Source organism: Alosa sapidissima, chromosome 2 (genome assembly GCF_018492685.1).
Source record: "Alosa sapidissima isolate fAloSap1 chromosome 2, fAloSap1.pri, whole genome shotgun sequence".
Taxonomy (NCBI): Eukaryota; Metazoa; Chordata; class Actinopteri; order Clupeiformes; family Clupeidae; genus Alosa; species Alosa sapidissima.
The window spans coordinates 32,593,498-32,618,030 of NC_055958.1; the positions used below are offsets into that span (position 1 = coordinate 32,593,498).

Consider the following 24,533-nt stretch of genomic DNA (forward strand, 5'->3'; position numbering starts at 1 on the left):
AATTCACGGATTGGGATAAATGCAGAGACCAAATTTCCCTCACGGGATCAAAAAACTTATACTTGAAATTTCTGAATATCTGATGTGGCATGAAGGCACTAGATGATTAGATTTAAACACACACGTGTTCAAAATAGATTTTACCATGAAAACTTTAATCAGAACATTAGTATTACAATAGAAACATACATTTTTTCAAACAAATCACCACTTCCATGCCACAGTACAATACAGAGTCCTCAGTCTCATTCCAGTGTGGTCCGAATCTGCTGTAGACAAGCTTATGGATAAAGTGACAAACTGACAATTGCAGCACAACTTGCCAAAAAACGAGAAGGACAATAGCAAGTTTGCTATATAATGTATAACTGCACCATTTATAAGATGACTTAGATAAAAGCACCTGCTAAATGGATAAATATATAGGCAAAGAGACAAAAACATGAACCACATGACTTTATACCAATACTGTTGAAATATACTGAACAGAGAATCTAGTGTCTTTCAAACCTCCTGCAGTTCTTGATTATCTCCACTCGATGAAGCTATTTTCCACAAATGTTTCTTCCTGATTGACTATTTAATAGGCCTCTGAAGTTTCTGAACTTCAATCAGTAAAGGATAATGGAAGCGATATTAAAGCCATAGCAACTGGACTAATAGTTGTAAATATAAGTTTATATTCACAACGACATCACTGCACAATTAGGGTTGTGCACATGTGTTCCTGCCTCCAGCACTAACAATATTTTAACCCATTGCAGACTACACATCATCAGGGTACCGAAATTAGTGCCATCTGCAAAGGGTTAAGTCCTATGCACATGATTAAGGTGTTGTGGATGGTCACTTGATGGTTTGTGACACCAACAATTACATGATAACATGACAACAACAGCCTTTATATGTGATATCTTTAAGAATATTTTGACTGGGGCTGTTGCATTCTGGGAACAAACTTCCGCCAATTGAGGGGAGGGGTCAAAATCCCACAAACTATCTTGCTCCGCCATTTATAATCTTTGATAAAAACTATTCATGGGTTTAATTTCTACAGGTGTAGAAAATCAAGCACCTAGATTATGAACACAGGCTGTATGGTGCTTGATTAACCAACCCACCCAACCCATGGAAATGTGACACTGGCCATAGAGTAAATTTTACACTAATTTCGAGTTGGACCAAATGTTATCTGAAATGGAGTTAAATTAACACTTCTGTTTTTACTGTGACGGTTCCGAAAGTAACAATCCATGTTCTCCTTTGAGAACTGGATTATACGGCATAGAATCATAACCGTACAAGGCAGACTATAGCATGATTAATAAGCAATTGTATATGCTCATATAAACAAAAAAAAATCATGGCGATACACCTGCAGGCACCACTGACGTGATTAAGGAGGAAGACTTCTTAATAGGACTAGTTGTTAAATATCCCTAATATTCAGCACATCAATTGACCGTCGCTGGAGATATCCTCTTGGGTGGGGTGAGATTTGGCAGTGATCACGTGGTGCCACCAGCACGCCACATCATCAGTTGTTTGCCCCAAACATCATTGGGTGTTTCGGCCACTTATAACAAGACACCCTCTGCAGAGGTTGGCCCACCACAGGATGATCAGCCCCGGGTGTATGGCGCACGGTGTCACCACGCGGTCACTTTGCAGCCCATATTGCATCCTTACGTTTCAGCCACAGCCAGTGACTGCTCCGTTCTGCTGCAGTGGCAAGTTCTTTAATTGCCTTCCGTTGGGCCTGCCCTCTGATCCCTACTTCCTTCTGGAGCCTTGTGGTGGACCTGGCTACAAAGCCTCTACAGCCGACCTCCACTGGTCACACCTTCTCCACTGGCCACACCTTCTCCACTGGCCACACCTTCACGTTCCAGCCCCGCCCCTCTGCTTCAGCTGCTAAGTTGGCATATCGCAGTCTCTTCCGTTCAAATGCCTCATCGATGGTATCTTCCCATGGGACGGTCAGCTCAACGATGAAGACACAACGGCAGGATGGACGCAATGCTTACTGGTTAGAAATTCTGTCCGACTTCTGTCAGCCGGGGAGGGACTTACCACCGTGACACCATGTCACATGACCTTAAAATATCGCGGGAGTCCTAGCCTGCAGACAGATCTTGCAGTTGCCTTCCACGAGCTGCACGAGCTAAAACACGCCCTCATGACGTCAGTTCAAAGACGAGATAGGGCCATTTGGGAGGAATCTCCTCATGACGATTTTGACGGGAGTCTCATGCTGCTTACTTATGTTAGAATATGCTAAAATCAACAGAAATCGAAGGGATACCTTCTTATATGTGATTTCTGCAACAATGGTAGGCTAGCCTACTGAAAACGTTTGGATATTCTGTTATTTTCTGCTGTTGGTTAAATAGATAGACATACATATAGGGAAAACACTTGATATTGAATTTATGTGCTACAAAGCAGGCCTGCTAACTGTATGACAAGAGTGGTTTATTTAAACTACATCATAAGAATCTATTTCGTCAGTCATCATGCTCATTTTAATGAGTAAGAATGAAAGTTCTGCTGTGTTTATTGCAAACAAAATTCCGCGATAACTCCCGCGAGTCACGTCAGGCAGACTGTAGCCTGTCTGTCCGGGATGCCCTCTGTTGTAGCTCCTCCCGGCTAGCCTCTGAAGATCACGTTTACGTAGAAAGCCAGACAAAGTCAGACTCAGTCGATCTCAAACAAGCCTAATGAGATAGTGACACACATACACACTCTTCCTTCCACACTCGACTTTGATCACAGTAGAATGTTAGAGAGAGAGAGAGCGAGAGAGAGACATATTTTCACTGTGCCCCTGTGATTATTGCACAGGAGTGTGTATGAATCAGTGTGTTTGTTGACAGATACGTCTGATCTGCTTGTTAATAGTCATCTGTAAATTGTCAAACTGCATTGTTCAAAAACAAATTTGTGAAATTCAAAGTGGTTATCAGTCAGTCTTTTATTGCTTGTGTCAATATCACACCAGACTACACAATCAGTGTCTGTTGGCACACATTTTGAAATAAGTGGCTTACATAGAATGCATTCTCTCACTTTCAGTACTCAATCAATTTAATTACTTTAAATTTACATTAAAGTTAAAGTTACATGAGCCAAAGTATGGCTCCAAGCTTGCTCTGCCCCATCCCCTTTTACTTTCAGCATCCAATCAGAGTAGAGCATTACTCTGTACTAAAGTGACACAGTCTGGGGGGAGGAGCAAATGCATCCGTACCACATTTAGCATTCAAATCTGATCCACGGTCATCATTAGTATGTATCATCGGTGTATTAATGACACACCTTTACAATCACACCTACTTATGAGAGTCCAGTCAGAGACACCATCAGCACTGCTATGCTGTTAGTGGATAGTCACTGGTAAAACCCTCAAAGGAGAGAGACTACAGGCAGTATTAAAGAATGGAAACACTCTCTCAGTAAAAGCGTGTGTTAGAGTGTGTAGGTGTGTGTTATTATCAGGGTCAGAGAATGACAGCTCTCCTCTGTCCCAGTCCAGCTGCACTCTGATCCTCTGGAGTTTCTTCTTCACTGTGACGAGAGTGAAGGGCTGTGGAGGAGCACATGCTCCATATTTACCATCTTTATAAAACATACACCACCGTCCACTCCTGGAGTATAGGTCTCCCTTCCTCTGGAAAGACTCTGCCATCACACCTACACCCCACCATGTGTTCTCTCTAACTTCCACATCCCAGCAGTGAGTCCCTGAGGTAAAGCCCTCAGAGCCCAGGACACTGAGATACTTATCAAACCTCTGTTGGTTATTTTTAACATAACTCACACTGGTCAAATCTTCAGACAGGATGAGATCTGGGTGTGCAGTGTTGGGATCCAGAGTCACAGGAGCTGCAGATATAAGAACACACACATGAACATGCGCAGAAGACTCAGAATGCCACACTGAAATGAAATCTAAACCAGATATAAAATAATAGAATAGAATCAGAATAGAATAAATGTGTTACTGACCAATCATTTGCTTCCAGACTTTGACCTTCAGGTTGTCCAGGTGTTTCACCACATTGATCAGATCTCCTGAAACCCTCTCTGGATCCTGCAGTGTGCACTGGGCTCTGGAATAACATTTAGAAGTCAGTGCTGCTGTGGGTTTGGGTTCAGAACACAAAGAGAAGAGAGAGATGAGGCAGATCACTCACCTTTCCACTGTGCTCTTGTAGTTCTGTAAAATAACAAATAGATTAGGTCCATACTGTAGACTCATACGATATCTGAATACCAATGCCAAGCAATATCCTAAAGGCACAATTAGCTATGGTCCGTAATCATGCATAAATATATGAAAGAACATTATCAACTAGATTTGTTCTTACCTGGAGGAATGTGACATCATCAGCTCTCATCTCCTCTTCTATGGCTCTGATTGTGTCTGAAAGAGATGAGATCTCTCTGCTCATCTTCTCAATCTTCTCCTTCATCATCTGACTCTTCTGCTCCTCTTCCTCTCTCAGTGCAGCTATCCTGGCTGCCTCTTCATCTCGTAGAAACTGGTGAAGCTTCTCAAACTCCTCCTTGATCTGCTTCTCTGTGTGCTGGGCCTGAGTCTGGAATAACACACATAATAAACCATCATAAAGGTGCAGTCTGTCATTCTAATTAAAGGAAATTGATACTTAATTTGCACAGCCAATCAAATATGCTCCTCCCCTCTGTGCTCCTTTAGTAACATGCTGATTGGCTGAGAGTGTATTTGAGTGCACACACAGGATAGAGAATAGAGGGACCTTATTCACCTCCCTGCTGCTGGTCTTAGTCCTGGCACAACATGAGTGACTGCTGATATACAGTATGTGTTGATTAGAGATAATAGATTGGCTTCAATTTCATTTCATTCAAATAACTAGCAGCACATCTAGCATTTAACTTAAACAATTAATTTACAATGGACAATTTCTTTACCCACAATGGACAAACACAATGGAAAATTTCTTTACCCACATTTTTTTGACAATGTCTGTTGCTGTGAGAATTAAAGGTGCCATGTGTAAGAATTGAGGTAAAAATATCCAAAAAATGAGCTACACGCATCAAAAGAATAAGAAGAAATAAGGGCGATGATGTCATTAAAAAAACGACAAGGTATAGTGCTGCAGAGATATCAACCTGAATTAGCATGCTAAATTACTAGCCACAGCCCGACAGGTGTCATAATACCAGTTTCGGCCATGGGAGGCGGTATGCAGGCAACATAACCGCCAGCCAAAATGCAATACACATGTCTTGGTTATTACTCTAGGGTAGACCAACTCGCTTTCTGGAGGTATACTGCCCCCATCTTTTATGGAATGTGGAGTATGAATTCATTTTTTGGCGGACATTACACATGGCACCTTTAAGGACTTCTTATGTTCTTTTTTATAAAGCAGCACTTAGTTAATTAATATTATGGTTATGGGATTTGGCACAATAGTGTACAATTTAAAATGTTGGTCAGACTACATTAAAGAGAATAGCAATAATAAACAATAATGTCCATTCAATCAATAATATAATAATAACTAGATGTACCGCAGAGCGGTACAAAATATGACCGCCGCCCAGTCCAGCACATTTTTTCCACAAAAATAAATCACGCTGAAAGGCCTATATGATTCTAACTGTCTCACTAAATTGCATTATCCACACTCAATTCTCACTGGTATCTGCTAGACAACAAGTACCAAAACATGATTAGTTCATAGATTTCACATGTAAAATTGATTTTATACAACCCCACCCCCATCTTGCCTGTTCATAATTCTGAGAAATTCTTGAATTGTGTGCATGTGTGCGTGTACACGTTTATGTTTATGTGTGTGTGTGTGTGTGTGTGTGTGTGTGTGCGTGCTTGTGTGTTTGTGCATGTGCATGCATGCGTACATACTGTATGTCTACTGTGTGAGTATGTGTCATACGTATGATTACTGTGAATGTATGTGTGTGCGTGTGTATCTGTTTATGCACATGTGTGCACATGGAATGGGTTAACATGACCCCTGGAGGCAAACATATGGAAAAAATTGGTCATCCTAGGCCCTTCGGTTAAGATATTCACAGAAAACTGTGTCTGCCCTACCCTCCTTTCGGGGGGTCCAGTACAGCGGGGGGGCTACAGATCAAAACGAAAAACGATGGTTCCATGCTATCCATGTGGGGTTACATGGCCACCAAGTTTCGTCTACCCCGGTCTTTCAGTGTCCCGGGAAACCTTGTTGGTGTACGGTCACTAAATGTACACATACATTATTTTATTGTAAGGCCCCCCATGAACGAAAGTTCACAAAACTTGGCATGCATTCGGAGGGTGTCATAATGATCCTACACTTTCAATTTCATGCAGTTTTGACCATGTCAGCCAGAGATATTGTGATGAAAACACCTAATTTTTTGCTTTCTAATTTTTAACTAGGTGGCGCTATACATGAAATAAGTGGTAATGGGATGGGTTGACATGCCCCCTTAAGACCAACATACAAAAAAAGGTGGACCTCCTAGGCCCTACGGTTCTCGAGATAGTTTTCTGTGACTGTCTCCGGCCACCTACAGGCCAGTTGGTGTATAGTAACATAAATTAATTTATTATGTGTCCCCCCCATGAACGGAATTCCATGAAACTTGGCGTGCATTCAGAGGGTGTCATAATGATCCTACACTTCCAATTTCGTGCAGTTTTGACTATGTTAGGTCACAAATACCTTACAACACCTCATTTTTATTTTTTTGTGTTTAACTAGGTGGTGCTATACATGAAATGAGTGGTTATGGAATGGGTTGACATTGCCCCTTGAGATCAACATACAAAAAAAAATGGTCCTCCTAAACCTTACGGTTCTCGAGATATTCACAGAAAACTGTGTCTGCCCTACCCTCCTTTCGGGGGGTGCAGTCCAGCGGGGGGGCTACAGATCAAAACGAAAAACGATGGTTCCATGCTATCCATATGGGGTTACATGCCCACCAAGTTTCGTCTACCCCGGTCTTTCAGTGTCCCAGGAATCCTTGACGGAAATTTGGACATGGGAAAAAGAAAGAAAAAAAAAAAATCTGACTAAACCTACTGTATATGACCGCCGCTTCGCTGCGCGGCGGTCATATAAGTATGAATATAAGTATATATACCCTTTTGATCCCGTGAGGGAAATTTGGTCTCTGCATTTATCCCAATCCGTGAAAAACACTCAGCACACAGTGAACACACAGTGAGGTGAAGCACACACTAATCCCGGCGCAGTGAGCTGCCTGCAACAACAGCGGCACTCGGGGAGCAGTGAGGGGTTAGGTGCCTTGCTCAAGGGCACTTCAGCCGTGCCTACTGGTCGGGAATCGAACCGGCAACCCTCCGGTTACAAGTCCGAAGCCATGGCTGCCCCCTTTAATTACAATAATCCAGCTTAGAGATGACCATGGCCTGAACAATAAGTTGTGTGATATATTTAATATTAAATATAACTAGACTGCATTTCCGGCAGGAACTGCTAAGTGTGCTTGCCCTGGTGCGGTCACCAACGTGAGCAGACAGTGGCATACACTATGCTGAACCTGGCTTGATCCAAGCATTCTAACAGTGCCTTTCAGTGTTGGAGCAGTGGCAATATCTGAAAAACTCTAGGAGAGGGCTATTCAACTATTGGCTTGCAGGGTGAATGCGGTTCAAATCAATAAAATAAAACGACAGCAGTGATTGGCTGCAAAAATAAATAATGTCATGCGTCTTGCGCCTCTCAAACTGGGCTATCAGGTAACCTACAGAAGAATTGAAATTATGAAATATGACCAAGGCATTAAATGCTGCTTGTTTGTCAGGATACTTTTTCACTGATTTATTTTAAAAATATAAGCTATGAGTGTGAATGTTATATATTCCATCCCCTAATTCTGTTTTACTGGTTTATTTGACAAATAATCTATATGGATTTGCTCTATAAAGACCTTATGTCTGTTTGGGATTGTTTTGAGAGCCTATTGTATCTCAGATGTATCTCAGAATAAAGGAATACTTCATATTATTCTAAACCATCTTCTGTAAATCAACTGTATACTACTGTCTACACTGCACTATATTTCTTGACCTGTCTCTGTATACATTTCATCACCTTTTTTATACTTAATTTGCATCACATTGCATGCATACAGCATCACAGCTAAGATCTTTGGTTGCTATGAAGGCCAGTCGTTCTAAATGGATGGTATATGGCCAAAGGCCAATTCTCTCTCTGCCGTTGTCAAGCGGGCATATTCTTATTAACCTTATCTTATTTGAAACATTTTACTTAGCCTACTTCTATACAGTGGGTCCCATTAAGAAGTGGCCACTTCATTCGCGCTTACCGTGATTCACGCAGCAGCATTATTTAATTAATCTGTCACCATATGCCTATACCTACGTTTGCAAAGAGGAGAACATTTTAATTTGATTCACAATGAAACGTTAAATTTAGTGTACATGTTGACAATCCTTTAGTTATGCATACAATGCAAAATTGTTCCCTCGCGATTGGAAGCTCCTGTAGACGCATTTCAAAACATCGCGACGCGAAATGCCACAAAAAGCGGTTTGTCAATAGGTCTTATTGAGTTAGGAGTCCTCGCGACTTCTTTTAAGCGGTCACAGACTTAGGTGCTACTTTTAGGACTAACATGCTTCGTGAATTACTCTTAGTTAAAAAAAAAAATAGGAGTCCTAAAGTTGAGTGTCGAAGTTACTAGTGCAAGCATCTCATGTCAAATGACCATGGCATTACGCTAAGCAACATAAATCCCATACAGACCTCTCAAGTCACACGCATTTCAATGACTTCACACGCTCACACACCACACATGGCATTTCTCACTCCGAAAAATTATTAACTTGCCCGCACAGAAATTTCTAAGGGCTATATTTTACAAACGTGTCACACAACGTTGCTGTCTGTGCGCTCATTCAGTTCAGAGAGCTGCTGTTCAGTTACTAACCTATCGGCCAATCAGAAAATAGGATTTCTCAATCAATCAGGAAATAGTTTTGTTTTGATGTGGGTCCGCAACGTGGAGACTGCATGTCCGCGGAGTCGTGGAGTGAAATTAGGCCCGGTGCTTCGTCTGATAATTTGCTGCGCAGTTGATCAAGATACCGCGGACCGACAAAAAAAGAAAACAAACGTTTCTGCTATCGATGTCATTAAGCCATACAATAAAGTGGTGGTATAGGCTATGAGCGTTCATTCAATGCAGGCGTCTGCGCGAGAATAACTGAAACTAATCGATAAAGTTGGTATCAAAAGCTCCGCTTCGACCTGTTGAATGCTATTTAATTGTTTAACGGCACTTAATAGAACAACGTTGATTTTTGGAACTTCCATAGAAACAGAGCAGAGACTGAGTATTGTATAGTCAAATTTGAATATAACGTGGCCAAAAGCTAGCCTTCTTTCTATCTGTTAAAGATCAACAGATCAGTGATTTATGCCTATCTGCTCGCCAAAAAAACTGGTATTGTGTTTCCTGAATCCTTACATTCAGGCATTCAAATTAAACTTCATTATAGCACCCATATAATTCTTGCTGTTTTGAGAAGTATTTATTTTCTTATGCAAGCATCATACAAAAGCAATAAAACTAATTACAGTGTATATCTTACATTAGTAAAGCAGTCCTCTGATGTGCATGTCACAAAACATTTAAGTGAAAGTGCATGTATAACAATATAGGCATAATAATGATTGTGATAATGATAATGACAATTTGATTTGGAGGGAGTGGGGTTGGGTACGTGTAGATGAGCCCTATGACCCCAAAGTCTGCCATGACTGGACCTCAGGTCAAAGAAGTTTGAGAAAGGCTGGTCTACATAACCTGCATCAGATTGAGGTTTGCAGTGATGCGCCTGAAGGCACGGGTTGAGAACCCAGTCAGTTACGTCACAATGTGCACATTTGTTTAAATTCATACCTACGTAATCACCATGACCAAAATTTTACTTTTTTTTTACTTTGAATCTTGGAAAAAAAAATATTGACCTACCTACCGACCCATTTTTTTTATTTTTTGGGCTGTTACTGCAAACAAGAATATTTTTAAGGATGGCCTCATGACTGTGAAAATGGCTGACATTGAACCACAGTGCTTTAAATGGAAGCCCCCAGTATCAGTCATCAAGGCATCAAAATCTGCCACAAACACTTACAACACACATCACCACTCAAACACACACACACACACACACGGACAGAACCACCACTGTTCAAGAAACCATTTTGGGGCTAAATGTGCTTTTTCTCATTTGGTTGTTTTCTGTTTGTTAATAGAGCAGAATGAGCCACTGCTGTTCAAAGGGCCCATTTGGGTGAAATTATTATTATAATTTATGTTATTATTATTTATTATTATTTACTATAGGGTTCTAGAATAAATAAAACAGTGTGTTTGAAATAATGGAATTTGTGCTCTCTCATGAAGCTGGGTCTATGGGATATAGGGAGGGTGGGTCTCTGTTGATCGGGGGGAGGGGGCGTGACGCCACGAGCAGTTCAAGCAGACGTAGGACTTTCATGTACTTTCGATCAGGGAGAGGGGGCGTGGCACTGTGCCAATGCCACGCCCCCTCCTCCTGAGAAACAAAGTCTCACTCCTTGCAAACTTCAAAACTTGAGAGCCCTGATCCCATACATAGCAACATACATCTCCTCCCTATTACATACATAGTGAATTAACTTATGAAACAGAGAAGTATCGTCATTTAATCCATTGATTTCAACAATGTAACTGTATTCTAAATACCAACTATTTAAATTGTAACGGAATACAGGTACAGTCATAATTTGTATTCTGAATAAGTAACGCCAGTAGGCCTACATGTATTCCGTTACTCCCCCAACACTGGCTGCAAGCAGCAAGCTTGTGTGCAGCAAGCACACTTAATTAAAATGACATTATATACAGATTAGAGATTACATTTTAGAGTTCAGTGTGTTGGTGGTGGTTAGTGAGGTCCCCCCTTCCCTGTGAAGCACTTTGAGTGTCGAGAAAAGTGCTATATATGTCACATGTATAGTCACATGTTGTTGTTTGATGAGGCTCTCTTCCTCAGTGGGGTATAGTATGAACCTCGCTGAACATAACCAGGCTTTCTTTGGATAACCTGGATCGACAAATACGAAAGTCGCAATCAGAGTTGAGTGGTATCATGCTGTTACAGATTCAGGAGAACGTCACCTTCATGTGTTTCACTGTTTCATCACAGGAGAGTTTTGCTTCTTTAAAGATCTTCAGCTTCTTTTGTAAGGACTCTAGTTTAATCCTCAGCAGCTCCTGAAGTTAACAAGAAACTGTGTGAGTGTGTGTGTGTGTGTTGACCAATCAGTACATCCATTGTGTAACAGAGAGTAAAGACTCCACCTAGTGGTGAGAATTCTTTGCACCTGTTCTTCTCTTTAATACAAATTACTGCAAAGTGTCAATGATATGACTCACCTTAAGGTCAGATGCTGCCTCATCTAAAGGTTGGAACTTGTGGTTGGTGTGTTTTCTTGAGTCTCGACACACCAAACATACAGGTTGTTTATCCTCAACACAAACAAGCTTGAATTTCTCACTGTGCAGACTGCAGAGCACCTCAGTCCCTACTGAAGTTTGACTTCTCTCCTGTAAGTAAACCTCACACAGGTTCCTCAACGCCATGTTAGAAGGATATTGTGCTTTAGAGCACTTTCTCCTGCAGTAGGGACATTCTTTGGATCCTTTGCTCTCCCAGAACTGCTGCAAACAGGCTTTACACACACTGTGAGCGCAGGACAAAAAGACGGGATCCTTGAAGATGTCATAGCACACAGGACAGCAAAGCTCCTCTTCAAGCTTGGAAGCCATTTTCTCCCGTGAAAATCTTAACTCGTCTGGTTAGTTTTTACAAGATGAAGAAAAAAAGTAGTTTACTCTTAATAAACCCTTGTGTTTACTATTTCCTGGTGTAGATTATCCACTTCCAACACGTCTGTTAACAATACAAGTTTACATCTAACTCTGAAATGACTTCTGACCAAACAAAAAGCTGTATCACTCTTGCGAGTGAAAATTACCTGCAGGTGCTCCGTGATGCTCAGGGAACTTCCTCATTTAGAGAAGTGGGACGGAGAGGGTTCTTATAGGGGAATCTGATTGGCTAGTCTCAAATGAGGTCTCTTTTCCTATTTATTTTGGTGCTAGTCATTCAAATACTGACCAGAGGGGTATTCCATCAACCTCACTAAAGGCCAAACCTCGCTTATTTCGATAAGTCTTGCTGATTTTAGTGAGAGTTCTGTTCCATTAGTGAGGTTAACGTGAATCCCAGCTTGGTAAATGGGAATTTATGCCACAGAACTAACCTGGTCCATAGCAGCAACTTTCAAGCTAAATTAAGCTGTGTTGCAAAAAACCCAATCAGTCGGAAAACAAGTCAAAAAAGATTGTTCCGTCAACCTGTGCTTTCGTCACCTGTAGCCTACTTCAAAAATAGAAGTAGAAATGTTTTTTTCTGACAGTGTCACCAAGATCGTAACAGGATGCAGCTGCCTGGCTCACCTGGTGCTTAATTCGCTCTGCTCTGAGTGGCTCTGGGCAGTTAACTGCGAGCCAACCGCGATGGCCAAGCCCCTTTATAAACTGGGACTTTTCTTTTGGCAAGTGACGTCACTGGCACGCAATGCATGTCTTGTTTACATGTCCAGTGATCCGACGTTGGCCTTGGTTATCCGTTCCACCTTAGCGCCACAGGTAGGCTATGACCAGCTCCGTTTCTCCTTCCACCCATTTGACTTCGTTACTTGGGCTTATAGGAATTATTTCGTGTTGTAGACTCCCCTGTGCTACAGCAGCCCCTTTCACCAGCTGAGTGTGTGCCCTGCTAATCAGCAATCAGAGCTTAGGGCCTGTGACTCAACACTGTTACTCAGGTATGTTGCCACTCTATGTGTCAGTTAAATGATTAATGTAAGGCACATTTTAAAGTAGACATTTTATGTATTTCAGGGAGTGCTATTTAGCCGTAATGCGACTGCCAGTCGGCTACATCGGTGCTGAGCGGCTGCTGCTTTGCTTAGACGTTTTCCACGCTACGATTGGTGGGTAATGCTATCATGGGTCTGGCGTCCATGTGTAGTTTTTTAGGATTCTGATCATGCTCAGTCCCCATCAAGGGCCACAGGTAAGGGATGTACCACCCCACACATCCGCTGGAGCCAGATGTGTTTCTGTGTGTTGAGGTGATCTTCCATCAAGGGACCCCAAATAGTGAAGGCCAGTCTTCATGTTTTACCTTCTCTCCCTGGTGACTTGGGGATGAGGTGGTTGGTTATGATGGGCACTAGGTCCAGTGTCTCCAAGGTAACCAAGAGTGCCTCCCTACAGTTTGAGCCTTTGGGTCATGGGTCACCGGTAGTCCCGTTAAGGGCCACAGCTAACAGGCTGGTAATCCACTGTGTGCACGGTGTGAAGCGGAAGGGGAAGCTGTGTGGCCGGGTGATGTCCATTAGCGGGGTTTGTAGGGAGGCCCTCTTGGTCCCCTGTTTGCTCCCCCTTGTAACTTGGGGTCGAGCGTCATTTTGCTCAGGGTGTCCAGCAATAAGATGTTAGAATATTTGGCTTTTATTCCTGGAACTTGCATCAGTTACAGAGGTTGGCCTACTGACCACTCTGCTAGTGTTTTGCGGTCTGTCCCACTGGCCAGGCTGTCATCCCTCCCTGTGTGTTTTGTCCGGTAGCAGCGTTGGCCTATTGACCAAACTGCAAGCCCTCCCTTGTTTTGTCCTGGTAGCAGCGTTGGCCTACCGACCAAACTGCAAGCCCTCCCTTGTTTTGTCCTGGTAGCAGCGTTGGCCTACCGACCAAACTGCAAGCCCTAACCCTATGTGTCTTGTCCGGTAGCAGCGTTGGCCTATTGACCAAACTGCAAGCCCTCCCTTGTTTTGTCCTGGTAGCAGCGTTGGCCTACCGACCAAACTGCAAGCCCTACCCCTATGTGTCTTGTCCGGTAGCAGCGTTGGCCTACCGACCAAACTGCAAGCCCTACCCCTATGTGTCTTGTCCGGTAGCAGCGTTGGCCTATGGTGAAACGAAAGACGTCTTTCAACTCTGTGTGGTATTCTGAACACCACTGTGCTACCAAAAGCAGGATAGATGCATACTGTACCATGCATTTTGTAAACTGTGAAACAGATATTGATGTCAGCTCCAGGGGTAAGAGTGCCATACGCTCTCACAGGCAGGCACAAAGAGAAAGCCAGATCTGCCGGGAAATCCTCTGTGGCATCGTTTTTGCTCCAGCAACTCCAGCAAATATCTGTTTCACAGTTTACAAAATGCATGGTATGCATCTGTCCTGCTTTTGGTAGAAAAGTGGTGTTCAGAATACCATTGAACGTTGAAAGCTGTCTTTCGTTTCGCCATATGCAATTTAAGGCTCAGCAACGGTGTTCATTCATTTAGTCACGAGGGGAGTTGTCGCATTGACTGCTTCGCGAAAAGGAAATCGGTGGAGTTTTGTGATGTCCCATGCTATGGTGGTGGTGGAGGGTCAGAAATGATGTCACGTAACAGAGATGAGTCAGATGAATCAGATCTAGACGCACCCTAGCGGCGGCAAATTAATTTGCTCAGCCTGTACGTCTAGTAGCAAACCATAGGGATTTCTATTGGCTGACGCGTGGACGTCATCCAATCACAGCGCTCTATTTTGTTAGTCTTAAGGCGGGCTGAACAGGATGACGACAGTCCTGCGACGGTGAACAACAAGGAAGGTGGCTATGGCGAACAAGGAGCGGTTGTTTGAATCGGCGTTGACGTCAACTTTGGAGGAGTTGGACTTTGTTGGCTTTTCTTTGAAAGTTGAGCAACACAATGCACTTAAGTCATTCCTTTTGGATGTATTTGCCGTTTTGCTCTGGCCACGTCATCCTGCTCTTTGTTCTGATTGGTCGTAGCGCTGGCCTATTGCATGCCTAGGCAGTTTGAAAGACAATTCTCTGCCCGCCCCTTGGATTAAGCGAGGTGAATGGGTCGATTCCAGACTATACATTTCAATGATATAGGATGGCCCGCCAGGCTAGAGATGAGGAGCTTACAGAGGCCTTGAAATGACGCCTTGAAATGCGGACAGATGGCCACTCATGACAAAAATCCGGACAAATGTCCAAAAAGGAGGACACACACTCTCTGTCCGGACAGAAAGCTCAAAAACTGGACTGTCCGGACGAAATCCAGACGGATGGCCACCCTACTGTTGTGTCGTCTACTTCCACCCTTTGACACGGCACATGAACGGTTAGACCGAGAATTCTCGTCGCAAATCAAAATTCCACTGGAGCTCCAAGCGGATTTGTACACGCAGCCATACAACACTGTTTACAGCTCTTCGAGTCACGGTAAAATGTCATTTTTGGTACATAGCTAATTTAGATACACCAATGGTGTGGGTGCTTGCGTTTCTTTAGGAGTCCGGTGTCTTGGTTTGTATAGAAATGGATATTAAGTGACACATACACAGATGAGGACGGAAACACGGGACTGGTGGTAATAGGGGGCGTTTCGATATATCTGGATTATTCCATGTGTGATTCATCTACTCCTTTATATCATCCCTGTGTCCTCTCATCCACCAGCTCTGCTCCTTTATATCGTCCCTGTGTCCTCACATCCACCAGTTCTACTCCTTTTTTTATTGTCCCTGTGTCCTCTCTCCCTCGTCCCTCTTTTTTTCATCCAAGCACTCTTTCCTGCATTCCTCCTCCCTCCCAAACTCTAATTCTATTCTTTTTTCATCTCATCCATCCATTCACTCCCTTATTCTCTCCTCCTCTCTTCTGTTCCATCTCCCTTTCCTCCAGCATCCTTCTCTTCTGTGTAAAACAAACACAAAACACAAACGGATGAGGCACCCTCTGAATTTAGATGAGGTCATCAAAGTGAGACACCACTTCCTGAAGCACTGCCTGAGTGGCTGCTGTTGGTTCCTGCCAAGTATTTGCTCACTGTGAGCAAGTGACACACACACACACACACACACACACACACACACACACACACACACACACACACACTCCCTGGACTGTACTTTGATCAGTAGAATTTAAGAGAGAGGCCTTTGTTAGAGAGAGTGAGAGGTGTTCACTGACCCTAAAGATAGTGATTGCACTGGAGTGTGTATGAATCGGTGTGTTTGACACAGCAATAGAGAGACAGATACTTCTGATCCACTTTTGTTGTTAATAGTCATCTGTAAACTGTCATCAAACTGCATTGTTCAAAAAAGGTGAAATTCAAAGTGGTTATCAGTCATGCAGACATTTTATTGTTTGTGTCAATATCACACTATATCACCAGAGTACACAATCTGTGTCTGTTGCCACACGTTTTGAAATAAGTGGCTTACATAGAATGCATTCTCTCACCTTCCGTAATCAATCAATTTAATTACTTTAAATTTACATTAAAGTTACATGAGCCAAAGTACAGCTCCAATCTTGCTCTGCCCCACCCTCTTCTACTTTCAGCATCCAATCAGGGTAGAGCATTACTCTGTTCTGTCAAATGCATCCGTACCACATTCAAGGTTCAAATCTGACCCACGGTCATCATTAGTATACTCAGTGTATTACGTAATGATCTCCTGGTTTAAGTGTGTTACATTCAGCACACCTTCACAACTACACCTACTGGCCTTATGAGAGTCCAGTCAGAGACACCATCAGCTCCATCAGTGCTGCTCTGCTGTTACTGGGGACTCACTGATAAAATCCTTAGAGAGGAGTTAGTGAAGAAGTATGGAAACACTCTCTCAGTGAAAGTCTGTTTGAGAGTGTGTAGGTGTGTGTTATCATCAGGGTCAGAGAATGACACCTTTCCTCTGTCCCAGTCCAGCTGCACTCTGATCCTCTGGAGTTTCTGCTTCACTGTGAGGGGAGTGGAGGGCTGTGGAGGAGCACATGCTATATATGCGTCATCATTACATGCCACACACCACAGTCCACTCCTGGAGGTAAAGTCTCCCTTCCTCCGGGCAGACTCTGTCATCACACCCATACACCACAATGTGCTCTCCCCAACCTCCACATCCCAGCAGTGAGTCCCTGAGTTAAAGCCCTCAGAGCCCAGGACACTGGCATACTTGTCAAATCTCTGTGGGTTATTTTTAACTACTCTCACACTGGTCAGATCCTCTGACAGGATGAGATCTGGGTGTGCAGTGTTGGGATCCAGAGTCACAGGAGCTGCAGATAAAGGAACACACATGAACATGTGCAGAAGACTCAGAATGTCACAATTAAATGAAATCTAAACCAGATATAGAATGACAATAGAATAGAATAAGAATATAATACATGTTTTAAAGGATAATTCTGGTATTTAGCACTTTGAGTCCCTTTTCAGGTTTGTTTTGGATGAAGAAATTTTGACGATGGCTCCTGTCTCGGACTTTTTGAGTCTGAGACAGGACAGGACCCATCGTCAAAATGTCTGTGTCCACCACCCTAGTTCATCCAAAACAAACCAGAAAAGGGACTCCAAGTTAAACTGGGAAAAACCCAGACGTACTTCCGGCAAATTCGAGATTCGCTCTGAAAGTCCGTCTGGCCAAGAACCCATTCTAGTCCATTTCCAATTTTCTTAGCTCTAGGCACCAATCAGAACCCTTGAGGCGGGCTTTACACGATGACGATAGCGCACCCTGTTGAAGAAGCCGGGGTTTTAAAAAAAAAAAAAAAAAAAAAAAAAAAAAAAAACATCAACGATGGCTGCTGCTGCTTGTTTGAAGCTGCTATAACGTTGGTTTAAGACAGGAAGTTTCTTAACTGCTTCCTTATGTTACAATATGCAACATTGTACAAACATGGAAGGGATACCTATGTGATATCTGCAACAGTGGTAGGCTACTGAAAACGGTTTGATATTCTGTTAATGTATAGGCCTACAGTAGCTGGACACGTAGCTGACAGAAAACACATAGGCTACTTTTGAATTGGTGTGCTATGCGAGCATAACTCGAATGCTACACTTCAGTGTTCCGGCATAATTGCTTTGAACGTTTCTCTCGGCCCCATTCCTGCTTTATATGTCCCGGTCAGCCAGAAAGGACGAATTAAACAAAATGCTTGTTTGAACGTGAACGGTTTTGTTCAGAGCTGAAAATGCAATTGTGTTTGACAGAGGGCAGATGTAAATTGCTAGTGACAAAATATTAGCTTTCAGTGTGGCACGATGTCTTTGTAAATTAGCCTACGTTTAATTAAAAAGTGGTTACTTCTTCCTGCTTCTCCCTACAACCAGACAGTGTTGCAAATTGTGTGCTTCCGTCACTCTGTCTCTTTCGTTGCTCTGATTGATTTTTGGCCTCTCCTATAGCGTCCGAGGCATTTTAATCGGCGTCCGTTTGGGAACGCCTTTTGGAAATGGGCTGTGAACGAACCTTCCCCAGACCTACTCTCAGTTACGACTGAGAAGGGTCTGGTTTCAACCGGGCTAACTCAAAGTGCTAAATACCGGAATTATCCTTTAATGAATGTGGTATATGTATGTATCTACATTTGAGTGCACGTACCGACACGGGAGAGGTATGACTCAACTCGTGAAAGTTAAGGTAAGAACATATATTACTACTAACATTGGGTGGCGTGTTCCTTTAAATCCGCTTAGCATCATTAGCATGCTGCACATATTTGTTTAAAACTCTTGCATGAAGTTGACTGATCATCTCAATAGCAATGTTTCCCAAAACATACCTGCAAACTCAAAAGGGCTGAAAAAGGTGACATATTTCCGAAAGACGCCCCCCCACCCCCCGCAGAAGATTTGAAAAAGATTTTACATTTTAACACGTAAATGAAGGGATATCGGGAATAACCGACATTTCCATTACATGCACATGGGTAGACCTGCAATAATGAATAATAAATATTATCATATTATATTATAATAAACATGTAGTAAGCAGAATTTAAATATGGCTGCATTTGACACTTTTACATATTAAAATGACATAGTCCTAACAGTAGGCCTACCAGCTGTTTTGAGGCCATGTTTAGCCTAATTGAATAACTTAATGATGGAGAAGATATTTTCAGACCTGCCATCCTTGAAGAAATTCAGTAGTCAGTATTACCTCAAACCAGGGAAAACACATTGCCCACCTTGGCCTTCATGTATGCAGCCAAAAACAGACCAAACAACATAAATGTTGACAATCTGTTTTAAAGCCTAATCCTTATCTATAAAAATCACAGGTGTTGACAGAAAGGGACTGTGGATATTCCATTTAATTATCAAGAATTATGATCTATATGCTACACAGAAAACCTATCACTGAGCAAGTCAAAATATTTTGCTAGGTCCACTTTCAGATTTGTTGCAAATAACTACATTTGGCTTTGGAAAGGTCTGCGCTCCCTGAGAATGTCATGTCTAACCATCATCGACACATGGAAAATATCATGCTAAATGAAATAACTCGTGAACAAGCAATAACTTTCCAAGACAATATTAAACTATTAAGCCGAGCTAAATTCACAATCGCACTCAGTGTAGAGTCGTTTTGTTTCGCAAAGCAATTCAAAACGGCCAGCTGCGAGAACGTGAATTTGCAACACTTGTCAATAAACACTTAACCTCACCTCAGCAAGTCTTTCATTTAACCCACCGAGGGCAAGAGAAAAGTATCCTAACAATATGATGTTTTACCTTGAGTTTATAGTCAGAGAGAGTGTAGCATGTGGCCCGTGTTTGTTAGCTAACATTTTCTTTTTTTCCTTGGTCATATCGCTGCTGCAGGCCATAGCAGGCAGGCTATGCGTAACAGAAAGTGAGAGAGATAAAGCCCGCCCTCAGAAACAACTGATAGGTAGGTCTTCAAAAATAGCACAGAGAGGCCAATCACTTGCCTATAAATCTCGCATGAAATCTCACACTCCAGACTATGGAAAGTTGACCCCCCCGAAAAGAAAACTCTTCGGATCTACACGATTTACGTGAATGACATATTTTGATTCAAAAACGGCGATTTTCGCCGAAAGGTGACTAGTTTGCAGGTAATGCCAAAAGGGCCTGTACCGAGAAGAACAAGTATTACCTTGAAACTTAAACACACATGGGGAAACTGAACAGTTTAATCAGTAGACTATGATAAGCTAGCCAACTACTTTGTTTACAATATTTTCAGGCTTCCACCAGACATATGAATTAGAGGTAGGCTATTAAAACTGTTATTTAATGTTTAGAGGTAGGCTATTAAAACTGTAAAATGGTTAACCCCCCTCCAAAAAAAAAGAAAAATCAAGGTTTGAATCGAACCGTGGGTCAAAAATCGTGATACACCAACCTCACGATTCGGTTTGTATCGTTACAGCCCTAGTGTGTGTATTTTTGTGTGTGTGTGTTGGGGGGGGGGGGGGGGGGGGGTTCGCTGAGCAGGCAGCTCACTGCGCCGGGATGCTGAGTGTGTTTCACTAATTCACGGATTGGGATAAATGCAGAGACCAAATTTCCCTCAAGGGATCAAAGTCAAGGGAGTACTTATACTGTGTGTGTGTGTGTATGTACTGTAGTACTGACCGATTATTTTCTTCAGGTTACCCAGGTGCTTGGCCACATTGACCTTCAGGTTGTCCAGGTGCTTGGCCACATTGATCAGAGCTCCTGAAACCCTCTCTGGATCCTGCAGTGTGCACTGGGCTCTGGAATAACATTCAGGAGTCAGTGCTGCTGTGGGTTTGGGTTCAGAACCACAGAGAAGAGAGAGACAGGAGGCAGATCACTCACCTTTCCACTGTGCTCTTGTAGCTCTGTAGAGTAACAAACAGATTAGGTCCATACTGTAGATTCATACATGAACACCAGTGCCAAGTAATTACCCAAAGGCACAATTAGCTATGATCAGTAATCATACATGAATATCATATATTTATCATCAAAGGCAAAACTCTTCTTACCTGCAAGAATGTGATGTCATCAGCATTTATCTTCTCCTCTATGGCTCTGATTGTGTCTGAAAGAGATGAGATCTCTCTGCTCATCTTCTCAATCTTCTCCTTCATCATCTGACTCTTCTGCTCCTCTTCCTCTCTCAGTGCAGCTATCCTGGCTGCCTCTTCATCTCGTAGAAACTGGTGAAGCTTCTCAAACTCCTCCTTGATCTGCTTCTCTGTGTGCTGGGCCTGAGTCTGGAATAACACACATAATAAACCATCATAAAGGTGCAGTCTGTCATTCTAATTAAAGGAAATGTATATTTAATTTGCACAGCCAATCAAATATGCCCCTCCTCTCTGTGCTCCTTTAGTAACGAGCTGATTGGCTGAGAGCGGTGCCATTGTGTTTGTCCTGGAGTGTCCTGCCAACTGTTACCTTCTCCATTCATATCACTCCATTCCATTACAGTTCAACACCAGTCAGTGTTACCCCCTCCATTCATATCACTCTAGTCCACTACAGTTCAACACCAGTCAGTGATGGTCAACAACACTCTCATGCTGCTGCTATACACATTCAGGAGGACGTCACCTTCACGTGTTTCTCTGTTTCATCACAGGAGTGTTTTGCTTCTTCAAAGACCTTCAGCTTCTTCTGTAAGGATTCTAGTTTAATCCTCAGCTGCTCCTGAAGTTAACAAAAAAACAGTGTGTGAGAGAGAGAGAGAGCGGGAGTGTGTGTGTGTGTGTGAGTGTGTGTGATTGTGAGAGTGTGTGTGAGTGTGCCAGTGGCGGAACAAGTCAGAGCCAGGCCGGGGCGGGGCACATGGCCGGGCCCTTTATTTAACTCATCATAACATAATTTTACAACATAGGCCCGCAACAGCGGGTCTTACAAGCGTCAGCGCCACGGAGAGCAACTATGTAATTTTGAAGTCCATCGAACGTACATGAAGTGTAACCAAGAGAACAACAAAAACATTAGGCTACATGACCCCTAATAATAAAAAACAATAATACGCAGCACTATTTGAAGGGCATACGACGTGCCTTGCGCTCCGCGAACTCGTCCACGATGCTCTGTGTAGGCCTGTCCAGTTTCTTTGCTCTCTCATTCTCTATGGACAACATGGCAAGTCCACTCAGTCTCTCCTGTCCCACTGTGCTCCTCAAGTGGTTTTTAATGGTCTTTAACTTGGAGAATGAGCGCTCAGAGGTTGCAACGGTGACGGGAAGATCAAAAATAAAATTAGGGCGGTGCAAATCTCACTGAATGCAAAAGTTACTGCCGGGTGGTTGCATTGGTGGAGCGAGGGGGTGGCTTCGGGGGCTCAAGCCCCGAATCTCTTTTTAAAAGCCCCGAATCTTTTTTTGTATGTGTTTTCAATTTCCAACGATTTCTAATTTAACTTCCCCTCGGTTTCTCTATAAATGTTACAAAATGTAGCCTAGGCCTACTATTACTGAGCAAATATCCCTTACTTTCAAAGCCCAATATTGACAGATAATCTGATTTCCCACACGATGAGTTTAGGCAATGCCAGAGCCGAGATGTAGCGGTTTACGTCATAAACCTGGCCGGAAAGTTCAGAGCGCTGCAGTCAGTTTAAACAGCAAGCCGTTAAGAAAAACTATTGTCAAGACATTAGGCAATTAGGCTACTGTACCCCGGAATACAAAAATAAACTTCAGAAAGACAGAAAGTTTGTTGTACTGTATTCTGTATTCTGTAGTCTCAATGACCGAATCAGTAGATATACCTGTTGTCAGTTGAGTTCCTTCAATTCATTTATTGTAGGCTAGTAGGCTAGGCAAATATGAAACGGAGATGTAATGTACCGGCGGGATTTTGAACTTGCATGTTTCATGCATTTTAGGGCAAAAAATACCATGGGATTGATGTGTTCTCCATTTGAGGAACGTAATCAATTGTGGACGTGCACAGACAGCTCAGACACAGAGTGCATAGGCCTAGGTTAGGCTACTTTCACTTTCTAGAGCGCATTCATTAGGCTATGTAAAAGATGCTTCATACCAAAACAACGATCAAACATTATCAAATGTATCATGACGTGTTGTCACAAAGACTTACTCCAATTAGAAAATCGAAACCAAAATCATGTAGGCCCTAAGTGTAAGTGTTCTCTCATTGACGCCTGTAGGAGACAATATCGTTGATCCAATTTTGTAAATTTGCACGTCGTAAAGTTCAATATGAGAGTTAAAATAAAGCCGAAAAGCAGAACATTTTATTCCTTATTTTACACCTACTAAATCATCAAAGTAAATTTCAAAACTTTTCAGCAACCTGAGTCATAACTCGTCCTGACTGGGGCAACCTATAAGCCTAATACGTCCCACTCTGATGAAAATGATTTGAAAAGAAACCGTTTGCATGATCTTAGCTCCTCCGGCCTTGTGCCGTGGGAGAGGCCCGTCCCACCTTACCCTGCGGGTCCCGGGCCGGGGGCGTGCCGCACCTCCCGCACCCCCTCAAGCTCCGCCCCTGGAGTGTGCGTGTGTGTTTCATGACCATCAGTACCTTCATTGTGTAACAATGCAGCAGAGTACAGTGTAAAGACTCCACCTGGTGGTGAGTGATGAACATTACAATTACTCTAGTATAGATAGACAGTGGGAGGACTTTGCACTTTGACTTTGTAGGTTTGTTTGCAATTGTTTTTCTCTTTAATACACATAATTGCAAAGTGTCAAGAATATAACTCACCTTAAGGTCAGATGCTGCCTCATCTAAAGGTTGGAACTTGTGGTTGGTGTGTTTTCTTGAGTCTCGACACACCACACACACAGGCTGTTTATCCTCCAGACAGAAGAGCTTGAGTTTCTCACTGTGCAGACTGCAGAGCACCTCAGACCCTGCTGAAGCTCTCTGACTTCTCTCCTCTAGGAACGCCTCACACAGGTTCCTTAAGGCCATGTTAGAAGGATAGTGTGCTTTTGAGCACTTCCTCCTGCAGTAGGGACATTCTCTGTGTCCTTTACTCTCCCAGAACTGCTGCAAACAGGCTTTACACACACTGTGAGCGCAGGTCAAAAAGACGGGATCCTTGAAGATGTCACAGCACACAGGACAGCAAAGCTCCTCTTCAAGCTTTGAAGCCATTTTCTCCCGTGAAAATCTTAACTCGTCTGGTTAGTTTTTACTTTCACTTTTACAGGGTGGAATAAAGTGTGGTTTAGTCTAAATGACCCGTGTGTACAATTTCCTGGCGTAGGTTATCCACCTCCAACACGTATGTTAACCATAAGAGTTTACATCTCACTCTGAAATGACTTCTGTCCAAACAAAAAGCTGTATCACTCCTGTGAAAACGACCTGCAGTTCCTCCGTGTCTCTCAGGGAACTTCCTCATTCAGAGAAGTGGGGCAGGCAGAGGGTGGGGCTTGGTTCTTTTTAAGGGAATCTGATTGGCCAGTCTCAAATTAAGTCTCTTTTCCCATTTCTTTTGGCACAACAAGGATTGTTAGCCTGATATCCAATAATTGCAGTATTTTATATATATATATATATATATAGAACTTTTTTTATTATTTATTCATTTCACTATATATATATATATATATATA

The 24,533-nt window shown here is 42.8% G+C and overlaps 1 protein-coding gene across 7 annotated transcripts in view; it reads right to left on the reverse strand.

The window, feature by feature from the left end:
* Positions 1-24,309, reverse strand: part of LOC121696286 (E3 ubiquitin-protein ligase TRIM35-like) — a 36,083-nt gene extending 11,774 nt beyond the window's left edge. For 2 of the 7 annotated variants that reach the window (XM_042077719.1, XM_042077765.1), the window contains exons 1-6: positions 23,674-24,309; positions 21,538-21,633; positions 20,967-21,197; positions 20,797-20,849; positions 20,633-20,711; positions 4,012-4,036 (exon numbers count right to left, since the gene is read on the reverse strand). In XM_042077719.1, coding sequence (XP_041933653.1) covers positions 4,012-4,036; positions 20,633-20,711; positions 20,797-20,849; positions 20,967-21,197; positions 21,538-21,633; positions 23,674-24,069 — 880 coding nt within the window. In that variant the 5' untranslated portion in view covers positions 24,070-24,309. Of the gene's footprint in view, positions 1-3,004; positions 3,889-4,011; positions 4,116-4,199; positions 4,223-4,373; positions 4,605-11,229; positions 11,326-11,487; positions 12,531-16,313; positions 17,256-20,589; positions 20,712-20,796; positions 20,850-20,966; positions 21,198-21,537; positions 21,634-23,673 lie in introns of those variants that run through there. The other 5 variants (XM_042077681.1, XM_042077710.1, XM_042077784.1 and 2 more) reach the window with 5 other exon arrangements.
* Between the last annotated feature and the right edge of the window lie 224 nt (positions 24,310-24,533).